General features: G+C 42.5%; 1 protein-coding gene across 1 annotated transcript; it reads left to right on the top strand.

Moving 5' to 3' along the window:
- The first annotated feature begins 1,869 nt into the window (after positions 1 to 1,869).
- LOC139549161 (protein phosphatase 1A-like) lies at positions 1,870 to 13,483 on the top strand. The gene is made up of 5 exons (XM_071359322.1): positions 1,870 to 4,586; positions 5,386 to 5,957; positions 12,183 to 12,300; positions 12,530 to 12,644; positions 12,940 to 13,483. Exons 1-5 carry the CDS (start codon positions 4,181 to 4,183, stop codon positions 13,022 to 13,024), a joined length of 1,296 nt encoding a protein of 431 aa, XP_071215423.1. The 5' UTR covers positions 1,870 to 4,180; the 3' UTR covers positions 13,025 to 13,483.
- The last annotated feature ends 6,730 nt before the right edge of the window (positions 13,484 to 20,213 follow it).

The raw sequence follows: 20,213 nt of genomic DNA on the forward strand, positions 1-20,213 counted from the left end.
TTGTACATGCAGGTAGTAGATAATAAACAGCGAGTAGCAGCAGTGTAAAAACAACGGGGGGGGGGGGGGTTATAGACTGTATTATGGCTTCGGGGTATAAGCTGTTAAGGGGCTTTTTGGACCTAGACTTTACGCTCCGGTACCGCTTACTGTGCAGTAGCAGAGAGAACAGTCTATGACTTGGGTGACTGGAGTCCTTGACAAGTTTCTGGGCCTTCCTCTGAGTTTCTGGGCCTTCCTCTGAGTTTCTGGGCCTTCCTCTGAGTGGTCACATAATGTGTCAGCTAAATCATCCTGCTCATGTACATCACTGACTGCACTGACTCACAGTTCAGACTTCGACAATATATAAGGGGGAATTATATGAAATATTGAAGAGAGATTTTCGGAAAGAGGTTCAAAGTGGTTTTAGGAAATACATTCAGCAATGTAAAATGACATCTGGCCAACTACTGCAATTATGGCATGCTCATGTAATGGGATATTAAGAATAGAATGCATTGGATTCCTAATGTTTAATCACACATTTGGCCAAAACAATTCTCACAATTTTCTCAGTTCCATTGCTAAATATTCAACTGATTTCCAAGAACTGCTCATAAAGGGAAGTTGCAATGGACACATTGGGATTACAATAAGAGGCTACTGTAGCTTTCGCCACTCGCCTTACTTACCTGTGTATCCTGTTAAAAGCTGGGGGATCACTCATCTAGTGGAGCAGGATTACAAAAGCACTGCTGGTGCGATACTGACACACACAGACACACTGATCTTGACAACCAAAACAAACTCCAAATGCATCCAACAAGTTCGTAGAGTCACAAGCTTGACGTGGTCATTGTGTGCTGTGAATATGGGACCAAATACTAAAGCTTTGACTACTTTAATACATAAGTGAATTTGTCCAAATACTTTATAAAATATAAAAACGTATTCAAATAACGGGACTAGATACATTGTAAAGATGACGCTGGGAGTCAGGAGGCGAGTTTAATAATAAAGAACATAGCGCTATACTAAACAAGAGAAACATCTGGACATGAACACAGAACTAATACTGCATGAGGAGTGAGGCTAGGGAGTGCTAGATAAAGGGGGAAGTAATCAGGATAGTGATGAAGTCCAGGTGTGCCTCATGATGGTATGCAAGTGTACGTAATGAGGGTTACCAGGTGTGCGTAATGTTGGGTTTCCAGGACCAATGGCGATCTGCCTGCTTCTTCTGGCGGCGGATGGCACACTGGATCCTCACGTGGGCATAGTTCCAAACCTCTTCTGCACACCTGAACCAATCATCCACCACAGGAGCTTCGGTCTGGCTCGGGGTCCACAGAGCCAGGGCTGATTGATAACTTAGAACACATTGGAAGGGAGTCAGCCCGGTGGAAGAGTGACAAAATAAATTCTGGGTGAACTCCGCCCATGGAATGAATCTGGCCACTCCCCCTGCCGGTCCTGACAGTGACTCCTTAGGAACCTCCCCAGCTCCTAGTTCATCCTCTCCACCTGCCCGTTCGACTGAGGCCGGTATCCGGAAGTGAAGCTGACCGTGACCCCCAGCTTCTCCATGAAAGCTTTTCATACCTGTGACATGAATTGGGGGCACTCAGCAGGGTAGGTAGCAGGCGCGGGTTCCCTCTCCAGAGCCTGGCAGATATCCACATCTACATCCCAAAATACGGGACCAACGATATGGGAGGACGGAGTGGTGGGTTGGAGGGCACTCACAGGACTGGAGACGTTGCCCCTCCTGGCCGCAATAGGGACACAGTCCCAGCTGCCTCCGGCGACGTTGCTCTGCCATGGACAGGTGTGACCCTTATCTCCAAAGGTTCAGGCTCTGCCTTAGGACGGCCAAAGGAGGAGGGTGCGGCGAGATGAGGGCGTCAGCACTCCGAAGAAGTTTGTCCAGGCAGATGGCCATGGCGATGAGCGAGTCCAGGGAAAGGTTGTTGTCCAGACACGCCTACTCCATCTGGACCTCCTCGCGCAGTCCTATCCGGAATAGGGTGCGGCGCACCGGCTCATTCCATCCACTGGAGGCTGCCACAGTCTGGAAGGCGAGGGTGTAATCAAGAAGCAGCCTGGGCACCCTGCCAGAGTTGGAGTAGTTGCTCACCTCCCGCACTGCCCTGCGTTGAATGGTCGAAGACCGCCCTGAAAGGAGCCATGAACCCCTCGTTGGAACCCAGCTCTTCCTCTCCTCTTTTCCAGACGGCTGTGATCCACTCCAACGCCTGCCCAGTCAGCAGGGAAATGACCGTGGCAACCATGGACCTCTCAGTGGTGGGGGCGAAATAAAGGGAGCACTGGAGTAGGAAGCCACAGCATTTGGAAGGAGTCCCGTCATACTTGTCCGGGAGGGACAGTTGGGCATCACGGACTGCTGGGTAGGATGGGGGACTGGCTCGCTGGGACAACTCGTGGTAGAAGGTCCTCCGCTATTTGAAGGTGAATCCTCTCGTGTGGTGTCGAGGCGGTGGAGGACACGGAGGACCTCATCCATAGTCGCACCCAGTTGCGCCAGCTGATCGTGGTGTTGGCTGAGTAGGTGTCTCGGTTCGTCGATCGTCTGGAAGATTTCTCGTCTGCTGCTTCCACATTGAGGCAGTATTCTGTAAAGATGACACGGAGTCAAGAAGGGGGTGGTGAGTTTAATAATAAAAACAGTGCGATACAAAACAAGAGCAACATCTGGACATGAACACAGAACTAATAATGCCTGAAGAGTGATGCTAGGGAGTGCTAGGTAAAGGGGGAGTAATCAGGATAGTGATGAAGTCCAGGTGTGCCTCATGATGGTGCGCAGGTGTGTGTAATTATCAGGTATGAAGGGAAGACCCAGACAACATTGAATAAATAATGCTTTAATGTTCCAACAGAGGCAAGTAGTAGACAGGTCAAGGCAGGCAGAGGTCGGTAATCCAGAAGGGGGCAGAGTTACAGGTCGGCAGGCAGGCTCAAGGACAGGCAGAGAGTCAGGACAGGCAAGGGTCAAAACCGGGAGGGCAAGAAAAGAGAGACTAGAAAAAGCAGGAGCTGAGAAACAAAAACCTGGTTGACCCGAACAAACAAGATGAACTGGCAACAGACAGACAGAGAACACAGGTATAAATACACAGGGGATAATGGGGAAGATGGGCGACACAATCACAAGGACAAGGGAAACTGATCAGGATGTGAAAGTAATGAGGGTTGCCAGGTGCACGTAATGATTGGTTACCAGGACCGGTGGTTAGTCAACCTGCAACATCTAGTGCCAGAGCAAGAGTAGACATACATAAAGTGTATTTATGAAAATAACCTCAAATTAAAGGTGACATTCTGTACTGTCACCTCATCTGAAACATTTGATCTCATATCCAAATGTACACTTTTTAGCTTCACTGTCCAAATAAATACAGAGGGGAGTGTATGTGTAGGTTACTTACTCATTCACTTCCTTATCTGACCACCAGCGGGTCCCATCCCCAACCTAAACCCATAACTCAACCTATAACAGGCTCTATAGATAGCTGGATCAGCTATCTGTCCAGCGTGCTGCTATGAAACGCTGACAGGCTCATCATCCATATTGTACATTCGTTCATACAGTACTAATCTAAGATCCCTCGCAGGTTGGAGATTAACTAGATGCATTAAGAGAGAGAGAGAGAGAGAGAGAGAGCGAGAGAGAGAGAGAGAGAGGGAGAGAGAGAGAGAGAGAGGGAGAGAGAGAGACAAGGGAGGAGTGATCATGCAGAGGGATAATGCAACAGAAATAGATACAGGCCAATAGCATCACAATGCAAACACTGCCCAGGGACAGGAGCGAAAGAGGGGGAGAAAGACAGAGAAGGAGATAGAGAGGGCACCATACAGCCACATACACTGCACATAAAGACATTGAGACAAATGCTAGGAATCCAGAAACCACGCCAACAAGCCAGGTTTACAAAGACAAGGATGGCCACAGCGATTTCTGCCCGTATCTAGTGAAGCCCACCTAACCTCTGAAGCCCACCTAAACACTACTCTACAGACCAGAGTCGACACATTTTCCACCTGCTCAGCGTGTCCAGCTAAACTCACTCCCCTAGACCTGCTGCGTGGGAGACAGACTGGGAGAAGGAGGAGAGAGGGGAAGAGGAAGACCAGCGGCAGGTCAGGAAAGAGACTCGAGCGGCGCCTCCGAGGAGCCATGAGGACGGCCAGGCGGGCCAGCACCGTGGAGGTGCCCTCGTTCCTCCGCCAGCTAGCCAAGGAGACAGAGAAGATGGTCACCTTCTTCTTTAAGGGAGGGCAGAGAGATGTCCAGGAGGGGAGCGAAGAGGACTTCAGTGATGAGGATAACGGGCCAAGCGTCTACCTGGACCGGCCCATCGTGGAGAAACACGCGACCGAGGGGGGGTCTCAGTGGGGGTTGAGCTATGCAACGGCCAGCATGCAGGGCTGGAGGGCGCAGATGGAGGACGCCCACGCCTGCATGCCGGAGATGGGAGGGGAGCTGGCGGAGTGGGGCTACTATGCAGTGTTTGATGGACACGCTGGCAACACGGTGGCACAGTACTGCTCCCGCAACCTGCTGCAACACATCCTCGCTACAGGTACCAAATTGGGCCGCGCACTTTGACCAACTGATTTATAATCATTGTAGGCAGTCTAGTTTATTTTCACTTGGAAGGAATATGTGGGCAAGTAGGGAAGCATTTTACAACACCTGTTTCCGGTGTGTGTTCCACAGACATAGCTACAGACAGATATTGTTTGATAGATCAATGAACTACTTCTTTGTCTTAGGCATGGGTGTCTTCCATTGGAGCAATGACAACCTGTGCAGTAGGCTTTGTGTATGGTGTTCTTGATCTAAAGTTGTAACTTGAACACCAAAGACAATATCACTCTTGGTTTTATGTATCATTCCTAAACATTAACATGGTAGCACAACATGGCTGACAGCTGTTGTTGTTGAAAACCTCTTGATCCTTGTTCTTGGCCCGAAGTATGAGATACTAAATCTGACACTTGTGCCTACAGTGTCTGCTATTTAACTCAAGACAAACTTTAATCCTAACCTACAATGCTTGAGTTAATCAATTAATACCACAAGCAAGACAGACTGACAGTGACCTCAGAGGACTACAACATCGTGACCTGAGCTCTGAGATTTGGGCACTGTCAGGGCACCAACAGTGGGCATTTGTCCCTTGGAACCAAGCTAGCAAGGCTGGGGGTCAAATAATTGTATTGTAACTATGTGTAGTTACCCTGTAGTTGGCCCCACTGTAGTTAACTTCTGTGTGTCGATTTTAGGCAGAGCGACCTGATATGAATTAGAACCAAATTATGTGTATTTGTCACCTATAGACCAGGTCGTTAACCCGTATTGATCTCTCCTGCCTCCAGGGCGCATAAAGGCAGAGGAGGACCCTGAGGACGTGAAGGAGGGAATCGTCGAGGGCTTCCTGGCCATTGACAGCCACATGCACACGCTGACGCGCGAGGAATGCTGGGAGCGCAGCGGCTCCACGGCGGCCGCCGTCATGCTCTCGCCGCAGTACGTCTACTTCGTCAACTGTGGCGACTCGCGGACGCTCCTCTGCCGTGACGGCCACGTCATCTTCTACACGGAGGACCACAAGCCCGTCAACCCCAGGGAGAAGGAGCGAATACAGAACGCAGGCGGCTCGGTGACCCAGCATAGGGTGAACGGCTCCCTGGCCATGTCCAGGTCCCTGGGAGACTTTGACTTTAAGGAGGTGGGGTGGAGGTCCCAGACTGAGCAGCTGGTTTCCCCAGAGCCAGAGGTGTATGAGCTGGAGAGGTCCCCGCAAGACGAGTTCCTCATAGTGGCTTGTGACGGCGTGTGGGACGCCATCGGCAACGAGGATCTGTGTGCGTTCGTCCGCAGCCGCCTGCAGGTGTGCAATGACCTGAGGGAGATCTGCAACCAGGTCATTGACCTCTGCCTCTATAAGGTCAGTGTGTAAATGATCAGATCACATTACGTGCAGAATCACAATTATCCTAAACCTCTGCCTCCTCTATATGGGTACATATGCAGGACCAGAGTATAAACTTGAAAAAGGGTACAATCACACTCACTAATTGCCAAAGTGAGTAAATTGCAATGATAACTGGACATTGTATGGAAAGTCAGAAGGTGCCGGGGCTGAGAGGGTTTAGAGGACTTTGGCAGTATCTTCGGGCAATGATATCATCCCAAGGTCTTGGCTGTCCTCTCCCCTCCTGTTGTCTTGGAGACTTATACTCAATGTTCAGATCAGTCAGAGGATTTAACAGCAGGACACAGCCAGGTCGGTACAGCCAGGTGACTTACACTGCACTGCAAGGAGTCTGCTCCATAGCCAATGGCCATTTTCTAAATACAGGATAAATGTTTTTTTGTTTTTTTATCAGGGTGTCATACTGAGACCAAGGTCTATTTTACAGATGAGCCCTGAATTACATACATTACAGAAAATACACGCATCAAAATATAAATGCAAAATGCATGAAGAAAGAGAAACACGGTCATAAAAAACAAACACATTCATCAGTAATAAGATCCTACATCAGCTTTATGAATTTCCCTAGAGGCACCCAAAAATCTAATTTAAGGAAATTTTGAAGATTCTTCCACAAACAAGGTGCAAGAAAACTAAAAGCTGATTTACCTAACTCAGTATAGACCAAAGGAATTTCCAGAGTTAGCCATCCCTGAGACCAGATGTGGTAACTCGTATGTCTAAAGTTTAGTAAAGATGATAACCTCTTTGGGCTAGGGGGCAGTATTTTGATGTCCGGATGAAAAGTGTGCCCAAAGTAAACTGCCTGTCACTCAGGCCCAGAAGCTATGATATGCATATAATTGGTAGATTTGGATAGAAAACACTCTAGAGTTTCTAAAACTGTTAAATTAATGTCGGTGAGTATAACAGAACTGATATGGCAGGCGAAACCACAAGGACAAAGCATCCCAAAAAAAAAAGATTCAGCCTTCCACTGATTTCAATGGCTGTCACTTTTATTACAAGGCGAAATCCTCCCAAATTGCAGTTCCTAGGGCTTCCACTAGATGTCAACAGTCTTTAGAAAGAGTTTCATGCTGGTTTTTTGAAAAAATTGTAGTTTTTCTAGGTGGCTCCCATTTTGTCTGTAGTGTTTTCCATGCGCATGGACAAGAGCGAGTTCTTTTTGTTTATCTCCGGTAAAGACAATAACGATTCTCCGTCTTAAATTTGATCGTTTATTTACATATTAGGGCACCTAAGGTTTGATTATAAACGTTGTTTGACTTGTTTGGAAAAGTTTATTAGTAATGTTTGGGATTCATTTTGTATGCATTTTGATGGAGGGAAACCGGTGGATTATTGACTGAAGCGCGCCAGCTAAACTGAATTTTTATGGATATAAAGAAGGACTTTATCGAACAAAAGGACCATTTGTAATGTAGCTGGGACCTTTTGGAGTGCCAACAGAAGAAGATCTTCAAAGGTAAGGCATATATTATATCGCTATTTCTGACTTTCGTGTCGCAACTGCCTGGTTGAAATATGGGCTTCATGTTTTTGTATGCGGGGCGCTGTCCTAATCGCATGGTAAGCTTTCGCTGTAAAGCCTTTTTGATATCTGACACCGCGGCTGGATTAACAAGAAGTTAAGCTTTATTTTGATGTACTACCCTTGTATTTATATGAATGTTAAATATTTTTATTTCTGTAGTTTGAATTTGGCGCTCTGCAATTTCACCGGATGTTGTCAAATCCCGCTAAAGGGATTTGATCCCTACTAACTCATCAATATTATTTTTAAATGACAGCCTTTCATCTATCCAGATGCCCAGATATTTATAAGCAGGGTCATGACCAAGATGGACACCATTACATATTCTAAAATCATCAGACTTATTTTATGCACTCTATACTCTTAGAAAAAAAGGATTGCAAAAGGGTTCTTCGGCTGTCCCCATAGGATAACCCTTTTTGGTTCCAGGTAGAACCTTTTTTGGTTCCTGGAAGAACTAAAGCTGCTGCGGTGACCGTATTACCACCACACCGGAGGTCACGAGTCATGAAGGCAGTCAAATTCAACATGACCGTTTAGTCATGGTAATTAGGCTTCTCCAAGCTCTGATGCTGCTGATGGTCATTAGTAGCCTACCAAACTTGCTAACTGCCTGGTACTCAGCACTCTATTGTTCCTCTAATCACTCTGACATCAATGCAAATTGAAATCGAAAATCTAATCAAACACTTCATGAGAGCCCATGAGCTCATGTTGAACAATATTTCTAAAGGCTATGCAATTGCACGAGAAAACAGAGTGATTGCCTCTAAAAAGAGGAGGATTCCATCAGATTTCTATAGGCTAGGCCTACTATATTTACTTCTCAACTTCCCTAATATTGAGCACATTGCTTATCTTTACAACAGGAGTATAGCCTACTTGGCTGGCATGAAAATGAACCAAGGGGAAAGCATCCTCCATTTGCTATTTAAGTGCATAGATGACATGTATTTTTCCCCCTGCCCCTGTTTCGAGACAGGTGCATGATAATGGTCCATTCTAAATAAAAAATGTCACACATATTATTTAGTATATGTAAAGAAAATTAAATCAAGAATACTCTGATGGGTAACAATATTAGCCTCTCACTTCTGAATTATATATTTTCACCCAGCGTAAGGCAAGAAACAATGCCTTTTTTTGCGACTTTTTCAAATCATAGTCACACACCTCATGTAGCCTAGCCCAAATGCCTATATGCCTTGATAAGGTTTGTATCACAACTAGTGGCCAAATAACTTCTTAAAATTAAGCACATTAATACGCTTTACGAGGGGTAAAGAGCCTAACTGGCATGCATAAGCAGCGCGTGCGTTTCAAGTTTGGGGAAGATCATTTTCACCATAAAAATACACCTTTACAATAAAAGCATTACATGCATAATCACATTTGCGGTCACTTTTGATAATGGTGTTTTCCCACTAATGGAACATTTGTGCTTATAGCCTACTGCCATGTGTGACATTTACCTAGAGTGTGCAAAGCTATCATCAAGGCAAAGGGTGGCTATTTGAAGAATCTCAAATATAAAATATATTTTGATTTGTTGAACACTTTTTTGGTTACTACATGATTCCGTATGTTTTATTTCATCGTCTTGATGTCTTCACTATTATTCTACAATGTAAAAAATAATACAAATAAAGAAAAACCCTTGAATGAGTAGGTGTTATAAAACTTTTGACCGGTAGTGAAGGAGTACCTATTTATTAGGTTAACCGCAGAATAGCTGCATATGCGCACTCCCTCAAATTGTTTGGAGAAAATATACTTTCTATTTAATTCAGCTTTGTTCAATTGTATTCTTCATACTATAAAATAATATAAAATAATGCCACGGAATTCTAAGAAAATCTTGTCTGCTAAATGAACTAGTGTAGCCCACAGCCGTTTGGCATAGCCATATCAGGACCTAACATAAGGACAATTCAGAGTATGCTATTCTGTTATTCTTAAATAGACTACATTTTCTTCATAGCATGTTTCTTTAGACCTGTCTAAAATAAATAATGGATTTATTGTGAAGGCGTAGGCTATGTTAAATGGATTTATTAGACTTTTTAAAATGTAGATGTTCCAAAGGTCTGCATTAGTGGCTCGTGGAAGCCAGGAGATGCTAAATGTGTTTATGTTCATTAACGGTCAATTACCGTGACACCGACAGTTATTTGCTTGGCAATCACCGCTTGACAACATTTTGTGACCTCCACAGCCCTAGGTAGAACTATTTTGGGTTTCATGTAGAACCCTCTGTGTAAAAGGTTCTACATGGAACTTAAAAGTGTTCTACCTGGAACCAAAACGGGGTTTTCAAAGGGATCTCCTATGGGGACAGCTGAAGAACCCTTTACACAGATAGCACCTTTTTTTCTAAGAGTGTAGAGAACAATATATACTTCGTTTTACCTGCATTGAATACACATTTTTAGGTCAATAACGTTTTTCTGTAATACAATGAAGGCAGACTGTAGTTCAGATAGAGCCTGGTCAACCGTGGCGGCAATAGCATACACAACAGTATCATCGGCATACAGTGCGGGTTAAACTTTTGTTACAGACAAGTCGATATTGTTAACGTACACAGTAAAAAATACAGGACCCAGAACCTACCCCTGCGGGACACCTTTCGTAATATCCAGAAAACCTGATTTAACACCATCAGTAGATACACATTGAGTTCTATCGGTCAAGTAATTTTTAAACCAGTTACGTGCAGCCTGGTCTAGGCCAATTGAGGAAAACCTCAGAGTTAGCAGTGAGTGATCAACAGTATCAAAAGCCTTTGACAGGTCAATGAAGAGGGCAGCACAATGTTGCCTTTTATCCATACAGTTAACCACATCATTTATAACTTGAGATGCAGCGGAGATAATGCTATGACCTGGTCTAAAACTAATGTACATAATAGAATATATTTCAAAGATAAGAAAGAACAGAATGAATCAAGGATTCTAATGTGTTAGCTAGGCAAGAAAGTTTAGAAATAGGGTCAGAATTATTTAGGCCACAAGGGTCACCACCTTTGTGAAGGGGGAGTACATGATGGCAGTCAGCACTGGACAGGGTGTGTGTTGAAGGGCCTACATAATTACATACCTAATGTACCAAGCATCATGTAAGCAGTTATCTTATTCAGGTCCGCTTATGCTGGTTAGGAATTACAATGGTACGTCTTAACACTGGCACGACCTGCACCTGTCCTCTAAATAGCAGGATTATGAAAGGGAGCTATACAGAGAGGGAGAGAAGGACAGAGGTGAGGGCAACACAGTGAAGGATTATGGGTGAGTGTGTGTTAGCTAGGCCTATTAACCTGGCCATGAAGAGCGTCACTTTACCAATGGCAACAGAACAGGCTTGTCTCATTTGAATCTGTACTTAAGCTAGATGGGTTATGTTGTAGCACACAGTGCACCTAACTTCTCAGCTATGTGACATGAGATCACAATGACCAATTAGTACCCATAGAGATCCTATTAAATTACTAGAAGGCCTATGTCATGATCCCTCAAAGTTTCAGAATGGGGTGGAAATGGCAGCCATCTTGGTCAGGGAGAAATCCCCAACCAAATTGGAATGAATGACAGTAAAGGCAAAGGTGATGCATTTCCTGCTTTTACTTATGCAGGAATATAAAAGTAAGGCATGTGATGTATCAGAAATTGTGTCGTAGAATTATAGTGAAGCTAAAATATTGTCATATAACAATGAATACAGTTTATACAGTTTTATAAATACAGGTTTATTAATAGCCTCTAAAATATATGTAAAAAGACAAATGTCCCAGATTTAGGAGGTGCTATTATATGATACAAGATCAGTACTTCTTGCATTTACTCATCAACTGATTTGAACCAGTGTATGGCTGTGGATTGACAGCATTGTTTGAATGGAATTTTGGCATATTAATTAATGGAATCACTCCTGTAAAACTGGCTTGCTAGCTAGCTAACACAAATACAGTGCAGAGAAATGATTCACATTCATTGTTTTACACAATATCTTATCACAGCACTGGCAAACCATGGCTGAATTTTCGGACGATCATTACATTTTAGCCATTTAGTATGCATAGTGACTTAAAGGAGAAGCTTCATATGAAGATTCATGTCCATTCTGGTATACTAATTCCTAATTCTACATCCCATTGTTCCATTGTGACCTGTTTCCAAAATTCACATTTCTGCTTTCTGTCAGTACACAATTATGACAGCACAATATCCTTCCGCCTGTAGTGTCATGTGAAAATCTTCCCAGGTGAGTCACTCCCTGTTCTTCCCAGAAGACACTCTGAGACTTCATAGTCCTGCTCTCCATTGTGATGTCATAATGACACTTGTTTTCTTCGCTGTTTACGTTATCATTAAGCAAGCAAAGAATATTCCTCATCATCGTATTATTCCTCAAGTAAACTTCAATATCAATAACGGCAGCTTTATGTTAGCATTCTCAATGTTAGCTTCTCAACGTTTGGGGTAACAAAGGACATTATTGAAATGAATCATACGCCAACAAACAATGTTTCCTATTCATATAAAATATTGACTGATGCTGCTGTTACAAGAGCTCATAGAATTGTGCCTCTATCAAGCAAAGGCATCATTCCTGCACTCCCTCTTTGTCGCCTCCTACAGGGTAGTTTGGATAACATGAGCATCATCATCGTGACCTTCCCTGGCGCACCCCAGGTGTCACAAGAGGCCCTACAACAAGAGGCCGAGCTAGAGACACTCCTCGAGGCCAAAGTGGAAGGTAGGTCTTTCGATGGGCTTTTGATTTGCGATTAAGGTTACTATGCAGCTGTAAACCATCTTGGCTTGATCTCACTCACAATAGGCTTTCATATTAATATGACATCACATCAAAATTAAACTTGATAACAATAACAAAAACTCTGAGACAATGGCAGCTTAATTCTCTCCTCTGAGGACAGTGACCGATCATTACATAACTCACTCCCTTTCTCTCTATCTGTGTGTAGAGATTGTAAATTTGCTAAGGTCGCAGGACAAGGACCCTGACCTGCTGTATGTGATGAAGTTTCTGGTCTCTGAGGACATACCTGGCCTGCCACCAGGGGGAGGAGTCACCAGCAAGTAAGTCACTCACTCACAACTCATCATTCAGAGTTCACAAAGCGACAGAGGCCTACATGTGTGTGAATGAATAGGAGTATGGTCCCGTGTGGCTCAGTTGGTAGAGCATGGCGCTTGCAACGCCAGGGTTGTGGGTTCATTCCCCACGGGGGGACCAGGATGAATATGTATGAACTTTCCAAATTGTAAGTCGCTCTGGATAAGAGCGTCAGCTAAATGACTTAAATGTAAATGAGTAATTTGTAATATGAAATGTTCATAATTTGTCATAACTCGTTCTCTTTTTCCTTTGCAGAAGAGACTGTGTCATCTCTGCGTATCAGAAGTTTGTAACGCCCTCCAGATCTCTGGAACCAATGGTAGGAGACGACCAAACATAGGTCACACACTCTTGCACCATGTCTCGCTAAACACATCAGTGCAAACTGGACTACAAAGTAACTAAGTTACTGTTTTTCACTGACACATCATTGACTTGTCGCATTCCAGGACATCGGAGAATTTGAAAAGTCCAACTAGTCGTTTCCATGTAAATGTATTCTTTAGCCTCACGTATCCATGGTGACCAATTCCAACTGGGGACTCTTTTCATCTGAGGAATCAGCCAATGGCTAAATAAAGAAATATGGTGGGAGGTGGTTTGACCTGGGCCTGCCCTTAGCCAATCATCTCTTCTCTGTTCCTCATGTACACTGTCTATCAACAAGTCTACTGTATCTTTAGAAAATATCAAATAGTTGGCATTTTCCAGTAAGGGAAGAATTACACACGATTCGACAGCACAATAGATTACTATGAGAATTGGGGCAATAAATGAATGAAATAAAATTACATTCTGTGAACAATTTTGTCCTGTTGTTTTTGATGGAGCGGAGTGAGTTATTACTCCTAAAATGTTTGATTACCACCCAATTACAGCCTTCAGACTGATAGATACAGCACTACAGGGTTAGACTAAGGACCAAGGGAGAAGAAGACAACACAGGTCCATAACCAACCATTGATGTCGTTCCACAACTGTCTTTTGGCCAGTTGTATGTATCTTAACCAGGGGTGTCAAACTCATTCCATGGAGAGCCTAGTGTATGCTGTTTTTTGTTTTTTCCCTTTCAATTAAGACCTAGACAACCAGGTGATGGGATTTCCTTACTAATCAGTGGCCTTAATTCATCGATCAAATACAAGGGAGGGGCAAAAACCCACTGACACTCGGGCCTCCGTGGAATGAGTTTGACACGTGATCTAAACCATATGACTTTTAGTAAATTGTTTGCACATGCATGTCTGGGTGTGACAAATGTGAGAGAGGCAAGATAGGGTAGGGTATTCCTATTTTTAAATGTATTAATGTTATTAATTCAAAGGGTAAGCCGAAATATATATTTTTCTTTCACTGATATAGGGAAATTGCGTCAGGCAGTGGCGACCCGTCATTCAGGGCAGGTCATTTTGGTATTTCATACGTGTCACACATCAGTTTGCAAACAGTGTAAAAAAAATAAAAATAAAATGCCATTGAGTTAATAAAGCCGCATACAAACATGGTCTCTTTTATGTTTTCTTGAGTAAGGCAGCTCCAAAATGCAGGTGTTTCAGCCTAGCTCAGTGCTTTCTGTGGTGGGGCAGCCAGCGGAAAATACAGAGCATTGCGCCTGATTGGCTCCGTTTTCTGTCATGATTGGCTCAGTTTTCTGTCACTCATGGGACAGAACGTCATCCCCAATTCTAAGGTTAGAGCTCAAAAAATGTTGCACCTTTGGGTTCTGCCATATATTTATATTAGAGGTGCCCATCCAAGAAGGCTCAAGGTCATTGGTCACAGATAGAATGACATCAAATCATGTTATAGCCACAGTAGCTTTGATTGGACTGATCATGTCAACATCATACTTCAAAAATAAAGACGACAATCAAATCCTTTTTCAATCGTTGTCATATGAAGAGAAATTATAGATAAAACGTATCGGTGCTCACTGGCAATTGGACATAAACATTACACAACAAGTTGGAAATAGCAAATTCAACAATGAGTGGTTTGGGAAGGAATCAGTGGCTAACTGCAAGTTTAAGACACCTGGGAACTCGGGGAAAACGAGCTACGACTAGGAAAATACGTGTTGAATGACTGTTCAAAACGTAGCAGTAAATCCGGCATCTTTCTCTTTTATGATAAAATTTGCCCACGAAGGACCGCCATGCCACTTTCCTGTTCAAGCACATCACAAAGTGAGTCAAACAATGTCTTATGCTGCTTCATAAATTATATAGGATGCCAGAGAGATGTATACTGTAGCTAAAGTACAACTAAGTGTATGTTGTGAAGTAAGCTGTTGGTAGCCCATGTGCCTCATCCTAATAATTTGGTCTATTTTCACCAACGCGGTATTGTAAACACATCGTTCGTGGCCGGTGTGTGTTTGTTTGCCTATAACCTGTTTTAGAGAAATGTAATCATTGAATATTGTAAGAGCTTTCATTGTCTGCTTATATGTAAGAACGGCCTATGTTCTGAATTCTGTCACTGTACATTTCAAAAGTGCTGAACAAATAGTTATATTGACTAAGTCTATCGTCTCTCGCTCATTAATGTCTTAATCGAAATTATGGATTGCCTCTTATCCGCTTGTCGTCCCCTTATGCCATAGTTTGTACATCTAAATTGTCAGTAGAAACCACATTTGTTGAAGCAAGTCAGCCATATCAGCTATGTTTTTTTTAAAGGCAGTAAATGAGGCTGAATGAACTGTAGCAGTGGTAAGGTGTTGGGACTGCTGTAGGCCCACCGAGGTAAAGAAAGTTTCCGGTTGGATATTCAACGGATATTCACCTGTAGTTTTGTCCACCAACAGCAGTTAGGGACCGTCAACATAGTGACAAATCTAATTTTTCAAATTTCAATAGCTCTTTAACCATTACTCCTAAAACGTACAAAACTGGTTGTAGCTAACCTGATGGCACAGACACAAGTTGCACACACTTGTTTTTGTGGATTTACATCTCGCACTATTTTAAATTAGCTATTTACATTTTTGAATTTCAATAGCTCTTTGGTCATGTGACCTACTGACTTCAAACAAGGTTCAGAATGTACACTCAGTGGGCCTACACATTGCACACCATTTAGTTTGCCCAATTTCATCTGAAACATTTTTAAATTTAATTTGTAAGCTTTCAAATTTCAATAGCTCCTTGTTCATGGGACTCAAAGGATGAGAATTTCTACTGACTACCCTTCTATATTGCACACCCTTTAGTTTGTCCATTTTCATCTCACATGGTTTTACATTCATTTTTCAAACATTCTAATTTTAATAGATCCTTGGTCATGTGTCCTACTGACTTCGAACACGGTTCAGAATATACACTCAGTGGGCCTACACATTGCACACCCTTTAGTTTGTCCATTTCCATCTCACAAGATTTTACATGAATTTTTCAAACTTTCAAATGTCAATAGCTCGTGGGTCATGTGGCCTACTGACTTCAAACAAGGTTCAGAATGTCCACTGACTACCCTTATATAGTCGGTGGACTATAGTTATTCCATTGTACTGGATCTAATACATATTAGCATTTTACATACATTCATAAGCGTAATCATTTTTTATGACATACTGTGAAAAACTCTCTTGGCTGCTGGCTCTGTCACTTTCAGACATGCGCAGAGCAGACTTGAACCACAGGGGTTCTCTGTACAGAGAGAGTAATCCAAAAGGCACAGACACACCCCTTGACTTTCAATTGGCACCCTTGACCTGTATGTATTCTCTCCTGATTGGTCTCCGTGGTGCTTAGTCAATGGGAACTCCATTACCGGCCCCATCATAAAGTTTTGACAAAGTCTGTCAGTCTTACTAAAGTGCCAGAGGTATGAGGAAAGCCATCCTCCTTTGTATTTATGGGAACAAATATTTCCTAACACTTAGGATACTATTCTTGGACAGTTAGACACAATGCGTCAATGAAAATAAAATAAAAAAAGTACTAATTACTGTACATGAGTAACCTCAACCTGGGTCTGTGGGTGTTTGGGCCAATAAAGTGCCAACTCAATTCTACCACTGACTAGTCTCTCATGCCCCTATGAACGGGGACACAGGGCAATAGTTTTTAATCTAAACCAGCCCTTTTTTTACTGGAGTACACTAACCCCTAATTGGGGCTCTTTTCTTGACACACAGTAGCAGTTTACCAGATAACAAGTCAAGAAGAACAAAAAGTAGATTGTTGTAAGGGTGTATTACGTCCTGTGCTGGCCCCATTGTCATATCCATTCTGGATTCTGAGTGGTAAAATCAGAGCTGAAAAATGCCTCTATGTATGTGTATACTGTATGTGGGAATGTCTTACGTCCGTCCTACATTTAGTGTTGATACATGGAATATTCCGCAACTGCATATACCATAAATTGCTATTGCAAATACAAGTATTATGTTCAACAACTGACATTTTCAGATATTATTTTGACAAACACACTTTAACACACTTTGGTGCTTACAATTCATTCTCTATTGTCATAGACTCGATGGGCACTGTCATCTGTGATCTTTGTGATATGACTTTCTTTAAGCACGTACTGATGAAACTGTCACTTCATATTGTTTTCTTAAAGTCTACAAACGCTCTACATTTATTCACTCTGTGATAGGGTTGGATCCTATATGCTACTTTTATTATTGTCCTGTAAATGGTTCAGTGCCTATAATTTAGGCTGTGTGTAGAATGGGGCATAAAGGAAATGACCTCTACTAGATTACAGTGATAAGGAAATCAGCATACAGTTTTTGTCACGCCCTGATCTGTTTCACCTGTTTTTTGTGTTTTGTCTCCACCCCCTACAGGTGTCACTTATTTTCCCCAGTGTATTTATCCCTGTTTTTCCTGTCTCTCTGTGCCAGTTCGTATTGTATGTTTTTCAAGTCAACCAGTGTGTTTTCCCATGTCCTGCTTTCTATTTCTCTTTTGCTAGTCCTCACAGTTTTGACCCTTGCCTGTTTTCTGGACTCCATTCCCGCCTGCCTGACCACTCTGCCTGCCCTGACCTCGAGCCTGCCTGCCACTCTGTACCTCCTGGATTCTGGACTGGTTTTGACCTTTTGCCTGTCCACGACCATTCTCTTGCCTACCACTTTGGATTGTTAATAAATATCAAAGACTCTAACCATTTGCCTCCTGTGTCTGCATCTGGGTCTCGCCTTGTGACCTGATAGTTTTGGCCTGTGTATTAATTTGCCTATAACTAATCAGAATTCCATTATGTTTACATAAAAAAGAGAATACTTCAAAATGAGAAGATCCTGCCATGGAAAAGACGACTGGGTGGACATGAAGTGGAAAGGAGGGGAATTAACTCACACCATGTAGCAGGACACCTTCAGGTGCGGGGTCTTTGTAATGCAGGTTTGATAGTTATATTTTCAATAATGAATGGTGAGCTGTTATGAGACAATTAGGTCAAAAATTCAATTAATTTTTTGGTGTAGATGGCCAAGGAAGTTGCACAGAACTTCCCCAACATCCCCTCCCAAATTGATATAGACCTTCACAAAAACACATGGAGCAACTGCGAAAAGAAATGGCTGAGAATATAATAAAAATGTCTGGTATTTAATTCAAAGTGAATGTAAATTCTTTATTTTTATGGGTGGCTAATTCGTCATACTGCATTGATATTTGATATTATCTATAACGTGCGACGCTTTGTTTTGTTTCAGATTGAATGTTTTGCATGCCAATGGTGGTTCCATGTGCTGTACCTAGGAATGAAGACAAAAGAGTTCAACAGAGTAAAGAACACAAACTGGAAGTGCAGTCTTTGTTGTTGAAAATGTATGCTATACCCCATCCACACTGAAGAGGCTCTGACATGTACATCAACCAGGGATAAAGAGAAAGTTAACACTGTGATATGTTTTGTACTTATTTTAAGTAAAGTGTCTGACATGTTGGAAAGGATTAAAGGTCTACAATTTCTGTTTAATTTGTCAATATTCCATTTTTATTCATTGATTTTCTGGCCACTATTACTGTGGTTACATGTTCAGTATATGTATTGACCAGCAAACCCACTGCAGCCTACCTCACTAGCTCACTCTCCATCCCTGCTTTGGACAATGAACAACATGACTCTCGTACTTTGCCCTTTTCCTTTATGGTTGATATTAATGACGAAAGGAGATATTATCTGTCTCTCTCCTATTGTGTACCACTTAAATACTGTGGTAAAATAAAATAAAAACTGGGAAAATAAGTACTTAGAACTACCAATTATGTAACGTCCATCATTAAATGAAGACCAAGGTGCAGCGTGGTAGGCGTACATTTTCTTTATTAAAATGTTCCACCAAAAAAACAATAAACCACTCAACGAACGAAAAGCTTAGGAGCGCAACCCATGCAACAAACAAAGACAAGATCCCACAACAGAAGGTGGGAAAAAGGGCTGCCTAAGTATGATCTCCAATCAGAGACAACGATAGACAGCTGCCTCTGATTGGGAACCATACTAGGCCAACAAAGAAATATAAACATAGATTTCCCACCCTAGTCACACCACACAAATTATTATAGATAAATATTAAAGAAAAGGGTTAACACAACACTGGACTGAACCCCCTAATTGTCAAACTAATATTAATGTACAACAATATAGAAGATACATGACTAGAGGTTACGCATTATGGGTGTATATCCACTGCACGCTTCTTAGGTGTGTAATTGACATGACCAAGGAGCTAAACTATGAAAAATGTTTGTTACACTGCGTGATTTTACAGCACACAAACAAGAGTGCAATATATAATGCTAGTCCGTGAACCTTCTGAAGTTAGGTCACATGACCAAGGAGCTATTGAAGTTTTAAATTCTGAAAAATCTATGTAAAATTGGGTGAGATGAAAATGGACAAACTAAAGGGTGTGCAATACATAAGGGCAGTCAGTGGACATTCTGCACTTTGTTTGAAGTCAGTAGGTCACATGACCAAGGAGCTATTGACATTTTTAAGTTTGAAAAGTTCAGGTAAAAACGTGAGATGAAAATGGACAAACTAAAGGGTGTGCAATACATAAGGGTAGTCAGTGGACATTGTGAACCTTGTTTGAAGTCAGTAGGTCAACATGACCAAGGAGCTATTGAAATGAGAAAGTTTGAAAAATTCATGTAAAAACGTGTGAGATGAAAATGAACAAACCAAAGGGTGTGCAATATAGAAGGGTAGCCAGTGGACATTTTGAACCTTGTTTGAGTCAAGTAGGTCACATGACCAAGGAGGTATTGGCATTCGAATGTAAAAAAACGTTGTACTTTGTTTACGCTCCCTAACTAATTCAACTAGGAATACAAAATGCTGTTCACATTTCCACATTTATTAGCTTTGGAAAGCGAATTAATGTCCAAATCGTGAAAATAAGGCCTGTGCAATGTTGTGCACAATTTTTCCAACATCATGACACTTATTTGCAGTCTGTGGCTCAAGTGGTTTGAAAGCGGGAATATCCGTTGAATATCCATCTTGAAACTGGCTTTACCTCGGTTGCAGGCCCTAACAGTTTCCGGGGACCGTTTGTC

The sequence above is a fragment of the Salvelinus alpinus genome, chromosome 22 (assembly GCF_045679555.1).
Source record: "Salvelinus alpinus chromosome 22, SLU_Salpinus.1, whole genome shotgun sequence".
In the NCBI taxonomy this organism is placed as follows: domain Eukaryota; kingdom Metazoa; phylum Chordata; class Actinopteri; order Salmoniformes; family Salmonidae; genus Salvelinus; species Salvelinus alpinus.

What these genes read in the sequence shown, in the direction of transcription:
- LOC139549161 (XM_071359322.1), top strand. Translation starts at nt 4,181, where the DNA reads ATGAGGACGGCCAGGCGGGCCAGCACCGTGGAGGTGCCCTCGTTCCTC. An exon ending in GCAACACATCCTCGCTACAG is followed by an intron (nt 4,587 to 5,385) that starts GTACCAAATTGG and finishes TCCTGCCTCCAG; the next exon opens with GGCGCATAAAGGCAGAGGAG. An exon ending in GGGGGAGGAGTCACCAGCAA is followed by an intron (nt 12,645 to 12,939) that starts GTAAGTCACTCA and finishes TTTCCTTTGCAG; the next exon opens with AAGAGACTGTGTCATCTCTG.